General features: G+C 42.5%; 2 protein-coding genes across 2 annotated transcripts; one reads left to right on the top strand and one right to left on the bottom strand.

Annotated features, from left to right (window-relative positions):
* Positions 1–205: 205 nt before the first annotated feature.
* Positions 206–4276, bottom strand: trmt5 (tRNA methyltransferase 5). The gene is made up of 5 exons (XM_061082712.1): positions 4219–4276; positions 3487–4079; positions 2531–2655; positions 909–1548; positions 206–345 (listed from the first exon to the last, which is right to left on the bottom strand). Exons 1-5 carry the CDS (start codon positions 4224–4226, stop codon positions 287–289), a joined length of 1425 nt encoding a protein of 474 aa, XP_060938695.1. The 5' UTR covers positions 4227–4276; the 3' UTR covers positions 206–286.
* A 111-nt stretch (positions 4277–4387) lies between these two features.
* On the top strand, positions 4388–17477 carry slc38a6 (solute carrier family 38 member 6). The gene is made up of 16 exons (XM_061083073.1): positions 4388–4599; positions 6751–6881; positions 7114–7187; positions 8533–8585; positions 8707–8746; positions 10798–10876; positions 13623–13708; positions 13792–13850; positions 13932–14003; positions 14442–14498; positions 14949–15028; positions 15145–15245; positions 15364–15488; positions 16121–16265; positions 16490–16584; positions 16708–17477. Exons 1-16 carry the CDS (start codon positions 4507–4509, stop codon positions 16789–16791), a joined length of 1374 nt encoding a protein of 457 aa, XP_060939056.1. The 5' UTR covers positions 4388–4506; the 3' UTR covers positions 16792–17477.
* Positions 17478–24890: the final 7413 nt, after the last annotated feature.

Consider the following 24890-nt stretch of genomic DNA (forward strand, 5'->3'; position numbering starts at 1 on the left):
AATTTTGCAATAAAATAAATCAAAAAGAAAAACGAAGCGTCTGTCCATCGTGTTACAGGTTTATTTAAGAAAAGAAACAACGCAGGACAAAACACTTCCTGAATGATAACAGTTGGGATACATTCTCTTTTGAAAAACTGGGGTAAATGATTAAACCAAAACTGTTTGAAATTTACATTTTTTGATGAGAGGATCTGTCAACGCATATAAAAGATGAAAAAATGAAACGTATTAAAACTCTCATAAAACAAAAAAACTCAAAAATAAAACGTTTACTTGTAAAATGTTATATTGATTCGGTTTCTTCACACTTCTGTCTCTTAGGGGCAGGTTCTTCTGAGGGCTCTGTGGATAGATAAAAAAACAAACATTTAGAGATGAACAGAATAGAATGATACTTACTCATGAACAGACTTTGGCTGATGTGGAATTAAAGACTATTACCATCCCAGAGAAGGTTATGTTTTCCCCCCCATCTCTTGGTTTTATTTGTTTGTTTTGTCAGCAGAATTGAACAAAAACTACTCGGGCCAAGACAGAATCATTTCAATTTATGGGCAGATCCAGGATTTGTTTTCACTTTCTTTAACGTCATGGGGCATTTTTTCACATTTTTACATTAATTGACCGATCTTGATAAATAATTAAGGACATGTTTAGGGGACTGTTTTGTATGAGTGTGTGCAATTTATTACAAAAATGTGGATCTAGTGAATTGAAATGTGGTTTCAGGTAACATTATTTATTAATCTGCCAATTATCATAAAAATTCGAGTAAATGTCTGACAACCAAGATGATTAGTTTACAGATCTTTCATCCTCACCTTCTGTGTCCACAGAGCATCAGCTGGCTCTAGTTTCTACCATAGATCACATTAAGTTTTGATGTTTGTTAGATTAGTTCTCACCTGTCTGGTCATCACTGCTGCTGAAGAGGACTTCTTTAGGGATTGTGAATCTCACACACATCATATCTTTGTTGGGAGCCACGTTACGCACAAAATGCACGGAGCATCGGTTCTCCAGGGGGAACCCGAGGCTGCGGGACGCTCTCTTCACCACATCTGTGTCCGGGTCGTCCTCTCTGGAGAAGCCGTAGCAGTGCACCGTGGGTAAGTTCTCGTCACAGGGAGCTTCCTGGTGCAGGAGGCCTCTGAATGCATCCAGAAACTCCAAAGCTAAAGCCGGCAGGTTCATCACCACATGGACGCTGCCTTTTCCCTTCAGCAGCGCCGGCAGCTCCTGCTTCACCGGGCCCTGGATGAACGCTCTGCCGTCCAGGTCGAACGTCCGCACTTTGCTCTCCACCTTGTTGAGTTTGCAGTTGTGCTGCAGCCATCGGTAGGACTCCGGGTTGAGATCGTTGGCTAACACTTTGGCGCCCACGCGTGCGGCGGGGATGGCAAAGGGCCCGACGCCGGCAAACACGTCGAACACGGTGTCCCCCCGTGTGACCAGCTGCACCACGCGCTGGTGCTCGGTGCTCAGCCGGGAGTTCCAGTACACACGAGAGAAGTCAAACTCGTACGTCACTCCATTTTCTTTCAGCTGCAACACACAGATAAGTGATGTCGAGAATCAGATGCTTCTCCAAACTTTGGTGGATGTTCATACACATACAGTATGTGTGTATCATGAATAGGGTTGCAAAATTCCGGGAATATTCAAAGTTGGAAACTTTCCATGGGAATATACGGGAATTAACGGGAATTAACAGGAATAAACTGGAAATGTTGTGGGTAATTTATACTAACTGTATTTACCTTGTCATATACAGATATAAATATAAACATTTTATTGTGTCATAGGCTGATTTGAGCCCTGAGGAAACTTTGGGCACTTGACTATATGCTTCTGCATCATTGTGTCATTCTTAACATAGGTCTTTGCAGAGTATTTGCAAATGTACACAGCCTTTCCTTCTACATTGGATGGGGTGAAATGTCTCCACACATGAGAGAGTGCACGTGGCATTGTTCTGTAGAATAAGATGAGAAAAAAGTTTGTAAAAAAACACTAATGCAATGCCAGAGATATAAATAGTTAGACAAACAATTGGAATCGTCTGTGAAAATATTTTACAATTGATGGATAAATGAATGGAAATAGGCTAGATGAACAGATGAACAATCCTCAATCAGCATGCTAATATATTTTCCCCAGTAATATCATTGAAACTTACCTGACTAGTCCTGCACTCTACAGCAGGCCTCAATAGCCCTGCTGTAGAGTGAAGGATGCTGGGAATTATCTGTGCATGTGATGGAAGAATGCACAGTGGAGGGTTGAAATTCAACTTGCATTGTGTGCTGCAATCCATACATCTTTAAAATAGAGTTTTGAATGATGTTTTTATTACTCAGCGTTTAATTTGCGGGTTTTTTTATTTTTCAAAATTCCCAAAATTCCCGAGCTAAACTTCCCATGGCAAGTTTCCGGAAAGTTTCCGGAAATTTACAGGAAATGTTCCGCCCCTTTGCAACCCTAATCATGAACATGTTATTATCTTTGTATATGAACTATAACTTACCTTAGCAACCATGTTCTCCTCTCCAGCGAGCACCTCCATTTTGAAGTTTCGGTACGTTGAGTCGATGATGTTTAATTTGTTGACCACACAGGTGATGCCGGGGTTTTTGTCCATGATGACTTGACCTAGACGGAAGCAACAGACAAGTTGTGACAGTGAGTATAACTTCATAAAGCTGATGTTTCTTTGAGTTAGTTTGATTTAAGAATTCAAATTTCAGATGTAATAAATTTGAAATAGCTTGTTTTTTTTTATAAACATAAAATAGGTAATCTGAAATTCCAAATATTAGGGATATGCACCATTCCCCTGAGGTTTTGACTATTTTATATTTTTATATTTAATATTTAATGTTTTCGCTCCTGTTGTTGGTTTGTTCGTCAGCAGGATTACTAAAAAAAACTACTGAACAGATTTCCATGAAACTTGGTGGAACACGGGAGAAAACCAAAAGAACCTATGAAAATGGTGTTAATTCGGATCATGGGCTTTAACGTTGAAGGGAATTTATGTAGATTTGTGAGAGAGTAATTCATGGATCTGATATCAACAAGTTTGTGCAATGTGGACCAGCTTGACTGAATGAAACCTAAAACAGAGAGTTCCTTTGCTTTTTTAGTAAAAAAATGTACACGCTGCTTTAGTTTCACACATCCTTGCCAAAAATTATAGGATATAGTTTGTACTTTTAATTAACACTAACAGTTTAAAACCTTATAAAAGAGAGAGCGAAAGATACCTGAAACAAACTTAGGTAGAGACGAGGACAAATTGAGGGAAAACCGAAATAAATTGTCGGGACAGAACAGTGGTTCATTAACTTGATCGAGCAGAATGAAAATTATGTTGTGAATCATATAAAGATGGAATATATTCAGGAAACATTATTTACGCCTCCGGTAGAGTTGAGAGACTTTGAGAATCTTTATCAAGGTGTCTTCACGTCTGCATCTCACCTATGAGGCTCTTGTACAGGAGCTGGTGGTCCCTGAGGTTCATGTGTGCGATGTGTCCCACCCGGCTGAAGGCGGAGGTCACGTCCTGCCCCGGAGGCAGAACGGCCTCCAGCACCTCCTCGCTCTTCAGGTTGTCGTAGGTCAGCTGCAGCTCGTGGGAATGCAGCTCCTCGGGGACTTCGAAGGACCTCAGCGCCTCGGCTTCGGCCTCGGAGAAGGAGCTGGCGGAGGAGATTCTGTTTGGGTCCAACAGGATCAGACGGAAGGCGCCTCCGTCCTCTGTGTCTGGGACGACTCTTGGCATCCCTGGCCGCTGGATGGTCGACTTTTTCAGGCTCTTTATCACCTTGTTCAAGACCCTGATGGGGACCCGCAAAGCTGGGACCGTGATGGTCTGTGCGAAGGCCTCTTTGTCCAGGGAGGTCATGCCTCGGACCCCTGCAGGGGACCGGTACAGTTTAGGCTCCATGGTGGTTCTCGGAGAGGAGCCAGGACACAGTGAGGCTGGTGGAGAGGCTGCAGAGCAGAGGTGTGCAGCAGCTGCTTCCAGGTTTCTGTGTGTGTGTGCAGATGTTAAGACTCTGCAGAGGATCCTGGACCGGAAGCAGAACAGTGGAAACACACACACAATGTAAACAAAGTGAAAGTTTAACACACATTTAACAATAAAAGGTTTAAAAGGTCAAAATCATGTCATTATTAGCGAGAGTTTTCAGTGTAAAGTTCTCAGACCTTGACATCCCTCCGCTCTCGGGCACGCTTGTGTACGCGTCATCAGTGTGGGACCGGAGCTGGGAGCCGATTGGTCAAACGGGCGGAGGGCTGAACTCTGATTGGACGGTTTCCTCTCTGACGTGGTAAAGCGACGGAAACGACAGGCACGTGACGCGGGTGCCGGTGAACAACAACAACAACAGTGGTGATCAGCTGACCAGAGAATCAGAGACTGAACAGAGATATAAAGTGAAGAGAAGCAGCTGGAAACTTCAGTTTGTGTGTTCAGGTCCCAGCTGCAGGAACATGAGTGTGAACGGAGACACCGGGGTCGATCTGTACAGGGAACGTGTCTCCGGAGAGAGAGGAGACGAAGAAACTGCGCCTTTATTATCAAGTGTGAGTATAACAACATCTGTGTGAGTCTGTGTTTCAGTCTGAATCTATGAACTTTAACATTCAAGCAGCGATAATGTCCTTTCCTTCCTGTTTTCTTTCTTTCCTCTGTCAGCACATGCATAGAATATCCCCCATAAAACTGCAGAGAAACTAAACTAAAGTAAAGATAACTCTTTCCCCTCTAAAGATATATATGTATTTACAATAAGACAAATAGAAACTAACTATATGTGTCATTTACAAGGAAGATTTGCCAGTAAACTGTGAATTAAACTGTGTTTAGTCACAAATACTATTTTTTGAAAGAATAAATGAAACAACTGGAAAAACTGTTTTAAACATATGAATTATTTGTGGAGCAATTCTAACAAGTAAATATTTTTGTAAAACGATAACATTTGAATCAAAATCCATAAAATATAAATGTTTAATTGTAACTTTTATTATTACCTGTATTTTTCTGGGACAGTGAGTGTGAGGAACAACAGAGTAAAAGTGCCAGAGTTAACCTGAAGGCGAATTGCATCTGCGTCCCCTGGCCAGGTTTAAAAGTGTCTGCCTAAAATCAAATAAAAATAACAGGTTACACGTTTAAAACAGTTATAATGTAGATCAATTTAGTAAATGCAAAATAAAGAGATGAATAAGCAGAAGACAAACATACGCAGCAATAGAAGAAAAGCAAAAAACTAGTAATCATTTCAAGGTAAATTGTTTATTCATCATAATTATTAGCACTCATTAAAACAGTAGTTCTGGAGGAACTTTTACAAAGTCCACTTACTACACATTCAAAGAGGAAATTATAGGGCAGAGCGATTTGGCTGAAAATGATACCAAGATAGAAATGTCTTTATCGGTAAATTCGCTAATTGTAATGATATCACATTATTATTTCTGTTTAAAGTTTAGTTTAAAGACTTTAAGACTTTTACGTGAGAAATTTGAATGTGAATTTATTCTCACTGAGTTCTTTTAAATATTGATTCTGTGAATAACTTTTTGCGTTTGAGTCTGTGAGAGATTTATGTAGTTGGGCTTTGAAAATGTCAACATTTTCCAGTTAAACCTCTGAAGTTGTTGCCACTTTATTATTAATTATTCTATCCATATTTTTCTCCATCTGTGAAGGCACTGCAGCATTTGAAAAATCTAACAAACTAGAAAGTGTATCAGATTTGAGAATGCAGAGAAAAGTGGATCCATTCAGTGATGAGTAATCTGACTCGTTGGATGCCAATTCATTATAAGGTTTATCAATCAGCTTTTATCTGTGATTAATGAACTGCCTATTGTCAGAGATAAACACTCACAGGAAGTGGGGGCAGTAGAAACTTCTGTGTGATTAACACATTGTCACATCAGGTTAATTGATTTAACCACTCATGCTTCCGCTTAATCTAGATTAATCCTATCACTAATCTAAAACCAATCACAAAGGGAAACGAGCGGTGATTATCACCTGTAGACTTTGTGGATTCACCCATCACCATGCTGGACTAGTGCATGCTGGGATATGCCTGACCTCACTGTGGCCCTCAGTAAGAATAAGATAGTGAAAAATGCATCAGTATTACCGCATAGGTTTATTTATCTCTTTTCACATTATTTTACAGTTGCATCTTTATTTTAAAGGTCACATTTGTAGTATTTAATTAATTTAGTCTATTTATTCCTACACCTGGTTCTACAGTTGACTTCCTGTCTCCCGGTACTGTAACTCAGGGTGAATCCGACTCAGCGGCCCACAGGTCAATCTGAGCTTGTTGTGACACTGACACCAGAGTTGCCGCTCGTTCTCCGCAGGATATCCCCTATTACAGAGGTCAAGCAGTTTGGGCAGCTCCCCTTATCCTGAGCTCAGGCAGCTGTCCCACAGCCAGCCGCTCAAATCCCACCCCATCCATTCCCATTTCCAGTCCCTGATCCTTCATGCCACCGCCGCGTTGTTTCATGACATCCATCATCAGGACCGGCCAGTTGTTCGTAACGCTGTCGGGTGCAATGCTCCTAAAGCTCTTATATAAATAATCAGGTTTCTTCTGCTTTTCCTTTGTCTTCATACTCACTGCTTCACATCTTCATCTTCTATCTCTCCATCGCAATATTTATTGATGTAACCATCTCTCTCATTTTTGTATATGTGTGCAGGGATCAGCGCAGACCAGGGCCAAAGGAGCCTCCTTCGTCTCCTGTGTGTTTAACCTGATGAACGCCATCATGGGCAGTGGTATACTGGGTCTAGCTTATGCTATGGCCAGCACAGGCATAGTTGGTTTCTGGTAAGAATGCTCTTATTCCACCTTTTCCCAAGAAGCTGTTTGAGGGTATTTTATTGAAATAAGGGAAGGCAGAAGTTTTAAATTGGGGGTTCGTTCTTGGCTGATGTGCTTCTTTAGGTATCGGTATCAGGAAGGGAAGAATGGTATCGGAACATAGCATTTATAGCATAAAAAACTGTGAATTTTCACACTATGTGTACTGATCTCTGCTCTATCTCTGTTTCTTCTCCAGTATTCTCTTGGTACTAGTGTCCAGCCTGGCAGCCTACTCTATACATCTCCTTCTGAAGCTATGTGACCAAACAGGTGAGACACTGACAATAGAAACACTAACTTTGGATGAACACGTCACATGTGAGTTCATCCATCAGATTTCATCCACATTTTTGTTAACATCCCCCCCCCACACACACACACACACACTCACACTCACGATTAGATCAGTGTGTTAGCAAGGTACCTGCTTCGTCGTCTATTTAAGACCATGCTATCTCGCCGTCACTTTGGTTTTTTTCTTTATTTGCATCATCGTTTGCATTTGAATCATGTGATGTTAAAATAAGGATGTTGAAAATGAGTCAAAGCAGCCAAGAGGGGAAGTAAAAAAGATTCATTTCCACTTGAAAATGTGAAGTTAGAGCAAAAATGCAATATTTATAATAATAAACTGTATTTCTATAGTTCCTTTCGAAACCAGAGTTACAAGGTACTTGACTTAGTAAAAGTTAGAAAATCTTAAAATGTCTGATCGTACCCAGCAATTCAAAAACTAAAAAAAGAACAATAAAACATTAAATATTAACATTAAAATCAATAAAATAGAGAAATATACAAAAATATCAATAGAAAAACAATAACTTGTTCAGTAAATATATGATTTTAGAAAACTGACCTTTTCTCGGTTAATTTCAGTATTGGTCAAAACTGTTATTACATATGAATATGGATATTGCACACAAGAGAATTATGACATATTTCTTTCCCAATTCAATTTATGTATATTTATGTGTTTGTGTGGAATTTCTCCCGTAATTTAATAGACATGGTTTAATGGCAGTTTCACCGCATTCTGCCTTTTTTTAATTGTTACTATCCATTTTATGTTTGGATGTCTACTGGATAAATATCAAAAGGCAAAACTTTTAGGAATTTAACTCTTAAACAAACTTAATGGACGATAATGTGTGAGTTATGGTTTAATGCCTCAGGTGACCTGCAATTGTGTGTTAGACAAAATAAATTCACTAATACGAAGTGTTAAAACCATCTTTTTTTTTCATATATAGCCTATATACATCTTTGAGTAGTTATCTCCACCGAGGACGTTTTGTTTTCACTCCTGTCTGCTTGTTTTATTTAATTTTGTAACCAAGATTACACAAAAACAACCGGACAGAATTCTGGTGCAGCTCCAGATCAGGGGGCGGATCAAGGACATTTTTTTCCCAACTTTTTCACATCTTTCCAAGGGAATAATTCTTGGATCTTGATGGTAAAAAAGAGGCACATTAAGGGATCTGATATCTATGAGTGCTTGTAATGTGGTGCAGCTCCATTGAATTATAGTTGTGTTCTTGAAGGTGTGTTGTCGATGAGGTGTGTGCTCCACTAGTATGTTATATCTCATTGCTTTTTCACTTTTCTCTCACAGGCATCAATTCCTATGAAGATCTGGGAGGGAGAGCTTTGAGAAAACCAGGAAAAGTAGGTGTTGACGTTTGGATTAGTGTGAGCTCACCCTGTCAGAAAAGAGGGAATTCACACACTTGTACTTTCAACATGACTCAGAAACATATTCACTCTGCCCTTTTATTTATTTTTTAAGGTTCTGGTTGGAGTTGCAATTCTCATCCAAAATATTGGTGGTAAGTCAGCCTCAATTTCACCATTACACACAATTTTTCTGACGCGCTGGACAAACTGATTTTTTTACATTAGCAGAGTACAGAGGGCCACACTCTCAGTTCATTGAGGAGGTAGATAGCGCCTCCTACTGGAGAGCTGTGGGCTGGGTTTTTACTCCCTCCTTCCTATGAGGCTATTATACGGATTCCCCTGATAACCTTTGACCCTGTCGCCGCTGTCCTCGCAGCCCCCTCCCCTGGGCCTGAAACCTGACTTTGTGTCTAATTGATCACTGATGGTAAACCCACTCCCACCCTCTCAGTGTTGAGTAACCTAATGGGACCCCTCCATTTATTCCCCCCCCCCCCCCACCTACTCGCGTCCCTCCACTGCCATCTCTATCCGTGCCTCGGCCACAAAAAGCGCCGCTTCCCAGACAGTGGAGAGCGGAGGTGGGAGCTCCTCTGCAGTCATTAGTGGCGCGGCTGAGTGGATTATTGCCGTGCCCTCTGGTATGTTTGTGGTTTTCCCAGCATGGGGCAGTATGTGTGAGATTGTGAGAGCCAGCACTCCGACGCGCATCTGTCCACACCCCGGGCCCCTTTTATAAGAGTGCAATTAGTCTCACTCTGGGTAAACATTCATCTGCGCTGCCAAAGGCTGATGGGCCAATTGACCTTAATTACTGCGCAGCTCAGAGCTCTCACAGCCCACCTCTCCCCTCACTCTTAATGAAAAGAAAGTGGCTCTGTCCTCCGTCGGACACGCTCGCTCACTATCTGCTGACCACACACACCAGCTTTACAGCACTTTTCCTTCACTTTTTTACATTACATAAGAATGTGTTGATTTACCACTTGGCCAATAACGATCCCTTCTCTTCACTCGAGGGCCTTTTTTTTGTTTAGACATGTAAGTATTATACCTCCAGGAATTCCCATCAGAGTGTTGTTGTGCTCACAGTAACCAACTGCATGAAATTAAACCATTGCATCATCATGCCTGTTGTGTGTGTGATCCCCCGTCAGCGTCTGTATCCATTTGTTTGGATGAAAAGATTTTTCGTCTTTTATGGTCCAATTAAATTGTTGGATGAACGTTTGCAGTGAAACATTTTTTGGCTAAAACACTAAAGCAGCTGCAGCCCCGTAGTATCCCGTTATTGACGGATCTGAGTGCTTATAAATGGCTTGAGTTATTCTCAGTGAGTGTCCTTGTGTCTGTGTGGGCTGGAGGGTTATTGGAGGAATTTTCTTTTATAAACAAATACAGGATCTGAGGGATTATGGTCTGGGCTTATTAAACGGCGAGAGCAAGACCTGCCCCAGGGGCAGTGAGGTCCCAGCTCACTCTGGCTCTGCCTGGCTTCACAAAGTGAAATCCCCGAACATTATCTCCCTTTATGACTGACCACACACTGCATCAGACCAAACATGTTGCCTTCCCCCAACGCGCTCTCTATCTTCTCTCTCCCCTTTCACCCCCTCGTGTTTTTGGGGGTGATGTACCCCTCATCAAGAGACCCAGACTCCTTCTCTCATTGGCTGCCTGAGCATATGTGGAAGTATGTTGGAGCCTGTCAGGTTCAGATAATATCCTGTTTCCTCGTGAGGTGGAGAAGGGGGAGAAATACCTGGATTAGCGTCAGAGATCATTATTGTTAGCATTCCTCCCTCCCTCCCTCCCTCCCTCCCTCCCTCCCTCCCTCCCTCCCTCCCTCCCTCCCTCCCTGGCCACTTCTCTATCCTGGCTGCTACTCCAGCTCTCCAGCAACTGGAAGATCTGCATAATGTCTGTTCCTCTGTACCGAGGGGCTTTGCTGATGATCCCGTTGAGCTGCCTGCCCCACCCATCTGCATTAACTCAGAGCCGCGGTACCCCCCTCCACCCTGCCTTCCATTTCCTAGTGCTGGAAAGCACACCCCACCCTCACACCGCCATGTAGGATTGCTTGTGGCAGCTTACAGTCAGCCGCTGTGTTTATGTTTTTACTAGTTTGGTAGGATTGTGTTCTGTGTGTTGTTTATTCAGTGTGAAAACACATCTTCTTCTCTCCCCTCCCTCCTTTCAGCCATGGCGTCCTATTTGTTCATCCTGAAGTCGGAGCTTCCTGCAGCCATAAGCAACTTCCTGAGTCCAGACAGCACAGGGTAGGTGTACAGAGGTGGAGGAAGTACTCAAACATTTTATTGAAGTAAAAACACAAATAAATACACAAACAGTAGTATCCCTCGCCTGAACATTCTCATTGTTTTTGGGAACCTTAGTTAATATTTTTCATAGTTAATGTTGTTTTTTTGTTATTCATTGATGGCAGAAGAGACGGGTCTAATCTTATCTGCCTGGTCTGATTTGATCAGTGGACCAATTCCCCTCTTTTTATTCATTAATTTAAAAATATATATATAAAGGAAACGAAGTGAACTTGTAACAAAAGCCATTTAAAAAATACAGTGGTGTAGAAAGTACAGATATTTGCTGATACATGTTGATGAGGAAAAGTGAAAAGTACCCTGAAGAAAATTCTACTTAAAGGTTCAGTGTGTAAAATTTAGTGACATCTAGTGGTGAAGTTGCATGTTGCAGGTGAATACGCCTCAACTCACCCTCCCCTTCAAGACATGAAGGAGAACCTGTGGAAACCTTTAGTTGCATTTAAACTCCAAAGGTTTTTAGTTTGAACAACTGTAAAAAAATTATGTCGGCCTCCATAGAGAGGACCCGCTGCCGATGTTAATATAAATTATTTCAATATAAAGGGCCCATTCCAGGGTAAAGAAAACAACAATTCGTACGATTTAAATGAAACACACTAGCGAAAACATCACCAGGATTATTTTATATTCATTTTCTGCCAATAGATCCCTTTCACCTAAATCTTAAACACTGGACCTTTAAGTAAAGTACTGATAGAGTAATGGAATCAATGTACTTTGTTACATGGCACCACTGGATCTCCGTCACCAATAAAACATTAATGTTGAGAATCTGTCACAGTTGCGGTCGGAACGAAGATATTCTTTCGAATGAGCTGCGTTAAGATAAATAATGAGTCGTTGCTGTTCCCATGACGATGTCCATTTTACATTCGGGCCTTCAAACATCAAAATTTGACACTTCTGCACCACAAAGCTGCCAAAACTGTCGGGAAAACAACTCGTATGATTGATGCGGTGGAAGAAGATGTCTCACCAAACCACAGGACACTACCAAGACTAAAGTGTGAGAGCGACTGGAGGGAAACTCGTGTTCAGTGTTGTGTGTTTAGTGTGAATCATGCCCAGAGGAAATGTATTTATGATAGAGGGCCATTCATCACCCTCCAGCAGCAGCCTGTGTCTTTCATTGGCCTGCGTGGACGAGCCCTCCCTCGGCCAAGAATGTAACTTCTATCACTTTATTATTGGCCACACTGGTTTAAGCGATGGTTGGAGCTGCTCTCGGCCCGATCCGTCAACATCAGACTCTTCCACACACACACAGCTGCTTTGTATTAGCGCTGCTCCTTTCACACCCCCCCCCCCCAAATCTCTCGCACATGTTTCCCCCGGAATCAGACTGATACAAGGGGATATCAGTTTTGCCATTCTAATTACAGCTCGCCGCCCAGGGAAACACAACAGTTCTGTTAATGAGCGGGTTTTGTGGATGTTAACGGACAAACACTCGGTTCCATCAAAGCCGGAATAAACGAGTTGCTTTATATGAGAGCGCGTTTCTATTTTTCTGGCTCATTTATTCCAACACCGCAGAGTGGAGATTTCTCGTCATCTGCTCGAGCAAAAGAAGAGTGTACGTCCTGGTTAACTTTCCCCCACTTTCGTTTAAGTTTCGTAACAAGGCCCGATACGTGGACAGCTGTGGGTTTGCGTTGGCCCGATTTCTGCTGATTTCAAGACTTTGTGGAGATTGACTCGTTGGCAGTCACACTCCGGCCTTAACCGAGCGCTATCCTGCGTCTTGTTATACCGTAAAATGTTCCACATTTCATGGGTCTTCACTGTATCCTGCGCCTTTTGCAGTAAGCCCCGAGCCTCCTGAGAGTGGATCCTAATGGTGGAGGAGTTTTTTTTGCCTTTTACATCCTAGCGTCTGCATAACAGTGTGTAAAAGTGGAGAGAGCGGGGGGGTTAGCAAAGCGAATGCTCCCTGACGGCTAAACTTAGGTTTGAGTGGAGTTGATTGGACGGGAGAGAGAGGAGGTCAGAGCAGAGGTCATCCAGTTACAGTGCAGAAACGGTGTAGACGCAGAGACAAATCCATCAGCGCCTGTGGAAACGCCACAGCTGTGAAACTGCCAAACAGGGGTCAGTGGGTGTTGATGTGGTCGGAGCAGGTGCTGCTGACTGTGGGAGCCCCATAAAGAGCGGTGGAGCCAGTTCGCCCCTGACCCCACGCCGCGGCCCGACGTACAGCAGCACCAGGCGGGACCCTTCCCGCCCGACCCCAACCCCAGCGGAGCCAGCATGCCTTCCACATGTGTCACCTCGAGTGCTGCCCCTCCTCCTCCTCCTCCTCCCCTTCCTCCAATAGCTCCCCAATCCTGAGTAAACCGTCAAGGCTATCCCTCGGCAAAGGAAAATATTATTCCCTCTTCTCCGAAAACCCGGCAAGTGAAATGTGGTCTCATCTGACGGAGCGACACAACGTTTGCATGTGAATTACATAATTGTTTTGGTTTGCGAGAGCTAAAGCCCCTTAACTCGTACCACATGACGAATCTGTCGCTCTTTATTTGAGCTCGAAATGGAGACAAATTTCCAGAGTCAGTCCATTTTTTAGGGAACAGCAGATTCATCTCTGCCGTCCCCTGAGATTTCAGATAGACCAGAGTGAGAAACGGGGCTTGATTCAACACAGGCCTTTAACGCTTGGTGTCCTTTCTCTGTTTTCCAGAACCGCCTGGTATGAAGACGCCAGGCTGCTCCTGGTCCTTGTCACCATCTGTGTTGTTCTACCTTTGTCAATATTGCCAAGAATTGGTAAGTCTATCAAGCTGTATTTTTATTCTGCTCCGACTTGTGTCATCATTATTTCTTACCAGATATGTCTCTTATCGTTTCAGGCTTCCTGGGATACACCAGCAGCATAGCTTTCTTCTTCATGCTCTACTTTACAGTTGTGGTAAGTTTAATTACTCCCCCCTCAAAATTATATTTTTATTTACGTCAACACCCTCATATTTATCTATTCTGATGTTTCCAGATTGTGGTCAAGAAATGGTCCATCCCCTGCCCCCTGCCTCACAATCTGACCACGCTTTCAGAAGCCTTCCAGGTAACAGCAAACCCCATTTCCTCCCCTGCTTATCTACACAAACACACATACATGAGATACCCCAGGTCTGAGGGAGGTAGTCTGGAGCAGACGGTCACGGCCACAGGATTAGGAGGAAAAACCCAGAGGATTGAGTTGACTGATTGGGTCCGCTCTGGCTGATGAGGACCAGAGGAGCCCGAGCAGCTCTCTACACGGTGACTGATGCCAGTCCTGAGGGGAAGGAAGTGCAGGTGACCTCGCCTGAGCCTGGAAGTGAACTCTGACCTATAGAAATTATACAGACCGTGCTATAACTTCAGACCTGGCATCGGTTAATTGTTTTCCTTCCAGCTCAGACCCAGGCAACGGAATTCATCTGCATGTTTCTTTCCGTTTGCAGCAGCACTGCAGAAGTCAGAAATAACACGCTCCCTCTTCTCCCCTTGTTTTCTCCAGGTGTCAAATTCCACCGACCCCGGGTGCACGCCCAAACTCTTTGTCATCTCCAGCGAGGTACGTTTATACAACCGGTGTTTTCTTTTTGCTGCACATGCACAACCTGTGAGGTGGCAGTGACGAGCTGCAGAAAGTAGGTCCGTCTTTAACTCTGCTGACAAGTCCCACTCCTTACCTATGAAGGATGGGCTGCACATGTACGCAACTCAAGCTCACTGATGCAGCTGCCTCTGACATGTATGTTACACATAAAGGTCAAATGTACATGTGGCACGCAGAATTACACACAAAGCACATGTTGGTTCCAGTTGTTCAGATGCTGTTTTGACACCAGATCCTTGAAACTTGCACTGGCGTGGTATTTAGAGATGCATATTTACGTTTGAGTGAATAAATCTTGCTCAGAAATGTGACCCAGATGGCGATCGCTACGACGCAAGCTATACCTTGACCCCTCTGCCCCCTTTGTAAGCTGATAATTTGTTAACGATGGTTTGTGTGTTGCAGAGCGCCTACGCCATCCCGACCATGGCCTTCTCCTTCCTGTGCCACACGGCCATCCTGCCAATCTACTGTGAACTGGACCGGTCAGCACTGCAGCCTCTCATCCACTTTCCTTTACATCCACTTTCCAGTTTAAATGCTTGCACTCATTATTCAACATCTGCTGTAATGACGTGTGATGTCTCCGTGTGTCTTTCAGACCTTCTAAGGCCAGGATGCAGAACGTCACAAACGTCAGCATAAGCCTCAGCTTCCTGGTTTACCTCATCTCTGCACTGTTTGGCTACCTCACCTTCTATGGTAAGCCTGCAGGGACAAACACCACCGAGTAAAACAAACGACTGCAGCTACTTTTCAAAATAATCTGTCACATCTGTTCACATCATGGCCTCACTCTCTCCCTGTCTCCCTCTCAAAGCCCAGGTGAACTCTGAGCTGCTGCTCGGCTACGACATGTACTTGCCGCGGGACATCATGGTGATGACGGTTCGAATCGCCATCCTCCTCTCTGTGTTGCTGACTGTACCGCTCATTCATTTCCCCGTGAGTAAACAGACGCCATGATACAAGCAAACACTACGGAAGATGATCCCAATTTTTTTTTTACCCATGTCAGATTCCTTATTCAAATCGATGTAATTATTAAAAATCAAGAAAAGGTCGTCAGTGTTTTATACAACAGTTTTTTTTAAAGAAATCTGTTCCAAGTCAATCGGATTGTTGTCTTATTTTAAATAAGCTATATACTTTTTTTTATACTTTTTTTTTGTGTTTTTACATAGATTTTGAATGATTGTTTCTCAGTTTTTTTATTAATTATTAAATACACAGATTTCTACTATTTTTATATTTTGTCCCCTTTTCAAAGGAACTTAATTATAGTAAATTTACATATTTATGTATTTGTTTTGCATCTTGGGAAAAACTGACCAACACTTTCACAACATCCAACAAGTTCAGCTGCATGTAAATAACAATACACTCTGAGGCAGTGGTAAGCAGATGTATGTTCATTCATGTATCTGTCTAAACATAAAGCACATAGCGTTTAGCCTGAGGTGTATAAACAGGTGATGACAGATGCTATAATAAAACACAGGAGTAATGATATGTTGGATGTCTTGAGATGATTGATTTGTTTTTGAATGAGCTGCATCTCTGTGTGTGTGCTCCAGGCCCGTAAAGCTCTCATCCTGCTGCTCTGTGGAGGACGTCCTTTCTCCTGGCTGATCCACACCGTGGCCACTTTCTTCATCCTGGGTGTGGTGCTGATGCTCGCCATCTTTGTACCTGACATCAGAAATGTGTTCGGAGTAGTGGGTATGTGGTGTTTTTGAGATATACACTGTTTGTAACTGCAGCAGACACTAAAAGCAGCCGAGATCTCAGCAAAGACGTCAATATTCCCACAAGTATTGATTGTGGCGGCTAAAATCACAGTATCTGCTCATACATGATTAATGGTGCAGTCCTGCTTAAAACAGTTTATGAAGCCGCTCTCTGTCGTCTGTGTGAGTCTAAGGTTTTTCCTCTCTCCTCCTCAGGGTCGACAACATCCAGCTGTCTGTTGTTTATTTTCCCTGGAATCTTCTACCTGAGGATAAGCAGAGAGCCGCTCGTTTCCTTTGACTCCATTGGGGTAAAAACACACTCAGAATAAACCTTAATTACTATTGAGATCGAGCCACTTTGAATATTTATTGTTCAATTTTTATCATTTCCGTTTAAGAGCTGTTGTGTTTTGTGCTCTTTGTGTTTCCAGGCTTTAATGCTGATGGTGTTCGGCCTCATTATGGGACTCACCAGCTTCTCAGTCATCGTCATTACGTGGGCACAGAGCTCCTAACCCCCACTCGCAAGCATAAGAGCAAAGAAAGGGAAAAAAAGTTGCCAAAGAATCCGAGAACTGGATGTCGGACAGATGCTTTTGTTTATTGTACAGTAGACTAGAGGGGTTTTTTAACTCAAAAATACTGACCAAACGCAGTGTGTGATCTAAAACAAAAAGAGGACTTTTCATGTTCCACTCAGTTACTTTTTACAGGTCTAAAGGTCTTTTCTAATTTCTGACCTTCAGATTTTATATGATTTTTTGTTTTATTTTGTAACATTTACTCCAAGTTGCCTGCTATCTCTTTTTTTGTGTTTTCTCTATGTGGATGATCATGCACCTTATCTATACAATCTCTGTACATATGAAAAATGCTGTGTGAACCATTAATGTGTCAGGTTTACATCTCTCTTACATTTTTGCACATCACAATGGCTGATTAACTTTACCTGATTTAATCCTATGTCTTGTTATTTTAGTCACTTTATTGTTATTTTCAGCTCCTAAGCTTTTTTATCATTTTAATCCGGTGATTGATTTGCCACTCACACTAACAAACCTTCAGGTCTCAGGTTTAAATGGTTCTGCTGCTACTTTCTATGCTCCAATAAATGACTTTGTTTGGACCTGTTAATTATTATATACACTCCATGTGGTTATAATGTAAAAATCATGTCATTCTTCATATTCGGGGCCTGTAATAAAAGGGAAATTGTTTATTCACTGATATGTCAGTTTGCTCATTTAACCACTAAAAGACGTCTTTATCAGTGTTGTGGAAATCTCATCGGTCTATCATGTCACAGTCACGGCCGTGTGTGTGATTGACAGGCGCAGTATTGACATTGAGACCCACTCCTCAGTGTTGTGATGTGTGTTCAGCCTGTAGCTAATGAAAGCCACATGCTCGGTCCGTTTCCAATCATGATGCTGTTTAGATTGTCTTCATGCTGCCTCTGGAACCTGTGTCCACCCAACTGCTGCTTTTAATCTAAGGAATCAGGCGGACCGGCCCACCGCCCATCCAGAAACAAGCGGCTGCCCGCTCTTCACGCCCCTTAGGGGAGGTTCCCCCAGTTCAGGAAATATCCCCGGCCTCAATCCACTGCTCCAGAAGACACTCCTGTGATTATAATAAGTGCACCACAACTATACATCAACACTGAATATGTAAAGTGAGTGGGTTCAGTCAATGATGGAGAAAGGACTCGGATCCTTAACTTATGTACCAATATATCAATCTAAAAATACTTAATTACAGATCCTGCAGGCAAACATATACTTAAGTAAAAGTACACATGTATTATCTTCAGAATGTTTTTAAAATACAAGTGTGATTGATACATATATTTTTATTTTACATATTATTAGGCAGTTAATACTGATGCATCTGTTGTCAAAGTGTGGCTAGTTTTTCTGATCTACTATTTCAGTTGTTCAGTGGTTTCCCCTCCAGGCCAAACTCCTGAAGGGTCAGGGGATGATTAATGGGTTAGAAATAAGGAACAAAGTTCTGCAACACACACACACAAACACACTTACACACTTACACAATTACACACTTACACACTTACACACACTTACACACACACAAACACACACACACACACACACACAGACACACACACATACATACACACACACACTAACATTAGATTGACATTGATTTCCTGAACACTTATCGTAACCTTATCCATAGTTTCTACTTGCTTATAACGCTAATCCTGACTCTAACCTTAATTTAAACCTAAAGCAAAACGTAGCCTAATCTTAAAACACGTCTTCATCTTAAAACGTAACGGTTTAAGTTATGGGGACAAGTTTTTTGTCATCTTGAGGAGGAGAAGTCCCCATGATATGACTGTGTGAACAAATGTATGTCCCAACAACATGAGTAATATCTGGACCACACTCACACACACATTTTCTCAATTTGTTTTGTACCATTTTTGGATAGTTCTTCATGTTTGAAACCTCAAACAGTGAAATCCTCTGACAACACACAAACTACACAGACTTGTATACTATGACAGCACTGGTTTAACAATGCCTTGGAGTTAATACTGTTTCCATACAGTATGTTTTTCATGTAGAAACCTGAAAGTTACTATGTGTTCCAGCAACCACCATCAGCTGTCTGTTACCAGTAAAATAACCTCTGAAGCTCCCATACACACATTCTCCTGAGCTAATTCCTTTTGTAGCACAAGATCACCACCTGGTGTCAGACTGTGTTCACAGCAGCCCCTGTGTTCCTCATTTCATAGACATTCCTCTTAGGGTTTATTAAAGCCTAACTAGGAGGAGATAACCAGATGCTCCACTTTTCTCCCACTTTTATCATGTGTTGGAAAAACGCACGTTAACACAAAGCAGAGTTGTTCTTCTGGAGGTCCAACTGAGGTATGGGTCCTCTGCTCGGGGTGGGAGTGTTTTTGTTTAGTTAAACTCACTCACACCCCGGGCCCACGTCCAGCAGTATGACAACACCATCTCCCAGGGTTAAAGGATGGAAGGAGGCGGAGGAGCGCTGGTGGGCTGAAATTAAAACCCTGCTGGCTGCCTCTGCTCTTGTATTGTTTTAAGAGGTGTTGGCTGTGTTCTTTGAAAATTATTTTCTGTTGATGGAAATGAGGAGTTTTGAGTAACAGCTGGGTCTGATCTGAATGTCCACACTTTGACCTTTGACATATTTTCCTACTTTATTGTTATTATTTTCTATAGGTGCTGCCTTCTAGGATAAGATCAGTTGTGGGTACGTGTACCATGGAGAACTTCTGCAGCTGCCAAGGGTTAAAAATCGAATCCAACAACCGAAATTCAACTGAAATCGAACTTGTCGTGATTTTATTCAACATATATCCAAATATTTGTGTAAAGAGGAGGTACAGCTTATAGTGAAATGGTTTTCATAGTCTTGTGCAACTAGAACAGCACTCAGGAGACCGCATACCTCCACCAAACAATCATACACTTGATTGTCCAGTTTTTAAAGAAGTGGTCTGGCAGCTTAAATGATTTATTTGCCATAAAATATAGTCAAAGAAAGTGCCAAAAAAACGAATGGATCCCCCTCTTAGTCTGGAAATGCATCAAACTTCCCAGGCCTCATCCCTCGACCAGATTTAGTAGAAAAGTAGAAAAAGGTGAAAGTTCTGTATGCTTTATGCATAATCCTGCTGACAAATAAACCAACAAGCAGACAGAGGTGAAATGCTTCTAGGTGAAGGAAATGAGCTGTGAGTTTTATGTTTCAGGCTAAATACTGGCATCACAAGATGAGAAATGCGGAAGAAAGAACAAATAATGGTCCAACCAGTTCCTGCGGTCACTTTGTCCACCTGACTCATCAACCTGATACAGATGCAGCCGGCAAACCAATCATCATATCTTATTGTTTCCAACTTCAACACATACAGTTTATCTTCCCATTTCTAAATAGAAAGGCAGGATTAGGCCACAGTTATAGGAGAATCGGTGCTTGCACAAATCACAAAATCTCTCCCACTAGAAATGTTGCTCGTCTTTGATGGCAGCAGGTCCGATCAAAAATAAATCCACCATCTTGCATTTGTTTTTCCAATTCTTCCTTTTGAAATCTAAAAACATTTTCTATTGAGTCTCAGTTGCTTTTGTTGAAATTAATGACCAAAACCCGAAGCTAGCTAAAAGTAGAATAATGGATAAACCACTGATATTGCTACATTTTAAAGTAGGCAGTTAGACAGTTGAAAATAGTGGTAGGCAAATTAATAAATGGTTTAAATGGCAAAGTCAAATTATTGAGTGTAATGAATAAACAATAAGCTGTAACAGTGGAAATAGATGAAAGCCATGGAGAGATTTGATGTGTAGGTTTAGTCGCCCGGTGACGGCCTCCATGTCCTAGTAGTACAAATGCAAACGTGATCAATCTATACAATTCAACAGTGTGGAATAAAAGGCAGTAAATGGTGAATGGTCTGTATTTGTATAGCACTTTTCTAGTCTTGATGACCACTCAGCACTTTACAGTACATTTTTGCTATTCATCCATTCACACACACATTCATACGTGCAGTATTTTCTCATTATACATGTCTCATATACTGTCAGCACAGCCATCAGGGGCCGTTTGGGGTTAATTATCCAAGGACTCTGGGGCACGTACAATGGGGGGACTGGGTTCAAGCCGCTGACCTTCTGGTCATTCGATAACCCACTCTAACCCCTGAGCCACAGCTTCCCAATGATAAAGTAACATGATACACCAATAAATAGTGTTAAATAACATTCAGGTGATTAATTAATAAGAAAATAGGGCGTTGATGATTTATGTGGGTTCCAGATGAAACAAATTGAATTGAAGCCATTGGAGGAGATGACGTGCAGAAAGCATCCGAATGTCTGAACAGCCAAGTTTGACTTTGTGGTGAGTCAGTGCAGTGTTCCACTTCCTGTTTGTGTTTGAGGAACGACATCAGAGCAACGTGCCGTCACAGGTAGTGGACATCAGAGACTTGAGCTAAGCACAGACACATCTGCTCCGTGTTTAACCACATGACCTTGTTCAACAGACATTCCTCGCTGCTTCATGGCTCTTTGAACACATGCATTTCGATGCTGGCTGGCATGATGAGTGGTTTTGTTAGTCATGGTGGTGGACTGCGACTCGGCAAACGCCATCAATACACAAGTGTCATCGCTGATGAAGTGCTCTCCATCTAATTCTTCTTCTCTCCTTCCAGTCTCTCCTTTCTCCCCCGTCTACTATAACTTCATGCTGCTTTTCTGTCGGTAATGGATTTCCATGCTCGATCAGTAAACATGCTCTTTGTGTCACAGTAAGAGCATTCCTCCCTCTTGCTTTGAGGACTCTCTCTCAGACAGCAGATGCTCTGGTCACAGAATGATTAAATCTTTTTACAATCAGATTTCCTCTTAGGAAACTGCATCGCTAAAAGGCCCAGGAAGAGATATAGAGGACATTTCAGCAAACAAGGCATGTTTGCTGAAAGGGAAAGAGAAAGGAAAGAGAATTCTCTTTTGCACCAACATCTCAACAGGCGACTTATCTTCACTGCTTCTTTATGAGACTCCACATTGTCACCTCCCTCTGCTTTTTATCCAGCGTTTCTCAGACATTTGATTTATTTATCACCTTTAAATCAGACACTGTCTTTAAGATGTTGATACCTTTTTTAAGAGAGAACTGAGAACAGGAGACGTTCACAATCAAACAACACAACAAAAATCAAACAACACCACAAAGAATTAATATATAAATGTAACACAACAAGGACCTCATTAAACCAATTACAAGAATCATGCAATAAACTCCAAGCTTTATAAATGGAAAACATTAGATGACAGTTTCTTTTTGACGTGATGAGTGTGATCCACAGGATTTAACTGCTGAAGTGTTGATGGGGCAGCTGTGTAACAATGTCAATCATACAGCAGTATTATATGTCACCGAATCCAATGTGCATTTTAATTTATTGTTATACCTCCACCGTATATTTGAACACTGTTATTACCTGGCATATAGAGGCCTGCATTGTCAATGTGGAACGTTTTGATAAAGTACTGTACCCCTCTGCCACTTTATAGGGATTCCTGCTCATGAACCATGTTCCTACTACATCAGTCTCCGTCCTTATGGCCACTTTGAACGTCACACAAGATCCATCAAAAGCACTGAAAACTCTGTGAAAACAACTGTGTGCACCAGACATGTTGCTGTCTTGAATTGTGTGATTTGAAACAGTATTTAGGTTAATACTGCCTCACACAATCTTTACCTGTCAGCCCACAATTACTTTCAACACAACAACAGAAACACAATGATGAGAAAAAAGAGTCTTGACTTGTAGATTGCTGTCACCACAGTCACAGAGACACAATAAACCCTGTAGGTAGAACGACAGAGGTTTCCCCTTAAGGGCCAGACATCAAGGTCAAGAGTGAAACCCGCCTTCTGTAAATAAACAGGTCAGACTCTGTGGTGTTTTAAGAAGGACGGCAGAGTGGTGTTATTTTGTCAGATGATGAGCAGGAGAACAGAGGTATTGATAGAGGCGCTGTGGTCAGCAGCGCAGTATGGGGCTCGGTGTTATTTGGGGGGTGAGCTTGTCTCTCTGCGATTCCCATCAGCCCTCGGCTGAGCTCTTAATGCGGCCCTGACGCCTCGCTGGCGCAGGGGCCACGCTGCCGCACATCTGGAGCCAATTACTCTGGAGGGGCTGTGACAGAGAGTCCCCCCCCCCCCAACACCACCACCACTCTGCATGCTCTGCTCTCTGCTGTCCAACACAGCTCAGACCATTCTCACATTCCTGCAGTTTTCACAGCACCACCTTTAAGTATGGTCAGTCTCCTCTTTCCTTTTCTTTTCTCATTACAACACATCCTCCAAACTCACCAGCAATGTTCAGCCGTTTTTATCTAATCAGTTGATAAACAAGAATATCAGGCAGCAATGGTTTGCTGTGTATATCAGTTTTCTCTGTTTTGAATTTAGATTGGGACCAAAGTGATCTGCTCTTATTTCCCATATGCTGTAATTGATAATATGGACAACTGCATGTGAGCAGGATCTGGGGCTCAGTGTAGATGATCATTATACTAAACAAAGGTTGTCTTAAATATATCCCCATGTTAGACGTGGGCAGTCCCCTGCAAACCTTGTACTTACTGTATGTTTACGTCAATATGTAGTGAAAAACCTGAATCTCTTTTGGTAGCCCAGCTAACTGGAAGCTTTTGATGGTGTCACGTCATGGCCTTCAGCAGCCAGCCAGCCAGGAATTCAATGCCCTTGAATTGGAAACACTCTTTCTTCTCATCTTATGATCAGAGGATCAAGGAGGTTGTGTGCAACATAAAGGTGGAACAACTGAGTTTCTCTCTTGGGGAAGTCTCGAGAGTAGTTTCATAAAATCAGTGTTTTTATCTCTCATAAATGTAAGTCTGACAGGTCAGATGAGAGTCGTTTTTGTGCATATTATTTGTCGTTGCTCTTTCGATGTATTTACTCCCCTCATATAATTTTATTTTACTTTAATGTGTGCTGTGTATTCGGGGTTGAGGCAGAAGCAGAGACTGAGAGAAGGGGTTCAAAACGAGGTGAACATAGTGCATTTACATTTTTTTTCCCCCTGACTTTAGTGCGTGAATATCTTACACTGTCGATGTTCAATAAAAACACTTATAAAGTTGGCAAAAACTCTAGAAAAATAACTAGCATCAGCGAAACATTATACGAGGTCATCTGGCATTACCTCCACGTCTTGGTGTAGTTTCTGCAGAGCCGTGCTAGCTTAAGTTGTGTTTTCCTGTGGTGGAACACTGGCAGTAAACACCACTCATGAATAAAGCACGTTTAGTACCACATCAGCTTTTACAGGTGTGATTTATGGAGTGACCCGGCTTCCACACGGCCGAGCCCCTGTGAGTGTGTGTGTGAGCTCAGTATAGCATGTATGTTTCTATACGGCCTTACCTGAGGAAAGTTTGGGGTCTTGTGGTGATGGGGGTGGGGGTTCGCTCTGGACCCAGTGACCGATGGATGTAATTGGGTTGGGGTTGGTGGGGAGGTCTTGTATATATATAGACCCTGTAGGATTTCTCTCACCAGGGTCACAGGAGCTGGGAAGCGGTTTGTGCCGTATCTGAGCCATACTCTCCATATTCCCCGCTGCCCTGTTTGGCACCGATGCTATGGTTCATTAGCTGCAGCTATAGGGTGGACCTGGGCAGGGAGCCAGACGATTAAGCTGTCCCGGGTTACACGGACATAAATTGGACCATAGACTGTGAAGTGGACCTGGAAACTCTACAGGTGGCTGAAATTAAGTCGTATAAGGAGAATTGTCCCACTCTGAAATATGGGAGGCTTTTGGTAGCTGGCCTTGTGCTTGTGCGCAATAAAAAAGTTGGCATTTTGAGGAGATACATCAGAAGTACTGCATGCATCCAGGCCTGTGAGTATCTGAGGCCTGCGCATGTCAGTGTGTGTGTACAATGTCGACACACAACACCCAGTGAGGTGTCTGTTGTGGAGTCTACAGTCATGTCAAGTTCCCCCATGGGAGCATAACTCAAGATTTGGCTATGACAGAGAGAGAGTTAGA

Source organism: Limanda limanda, chromosome 12 (genome assembly GCF_963576545.1).
Source record: "Limanda limanda chromosome 12, fLimLim1.1, whole genome shotgun sequence".
Lineage (NCBI taxonomy): Eukaryota > Metazoa > Chordata > Actinopteri > Pleuronectiformes > Pleuronectidae > Limanda > Limanda limanda.

Bases quoted from the DNA above. Each gene is read 5' to 3' on its own strand.
- trmt5 (XM_061082712.1), bottom strand. The intron at 1,549-2,530 runs GTAAGTTATAGT...TGTGTGTTGCAG, and splicing joins AGGAGAACATGGTTGCTAAG to CTGAAAGAAAATGGAGTGAC. The intron at 346-908 runs GTGAGAACTAAT...ATCTATCCACAG, and splicing joins CAGCAGTGATGACCAGACAG to AGCCCTCAGAAGAACCTGCC.
- slc38a6 (XM_061083073.1), top strand. From the start codon at position 4,507: ATGAGTGTGAACGGAGACACCGGGGTCGATCTGTACAGGGAACGTGTC. The intron at 8,747-10,797 runs GTAAGTCAGCCT...CCCTCCTTTCAG, and splicing joins TCTCATCCAAAATATTGGTG to CCATGGCGTCCTATTTGTTC. The intron at 14,499-14,948 runs GTACGTTTATAC...TGTGTGTTGCAG, and splicing joins TCTTTGTCATCTCCAGCGAG to AGCGCCTACGCCATCCCGAC.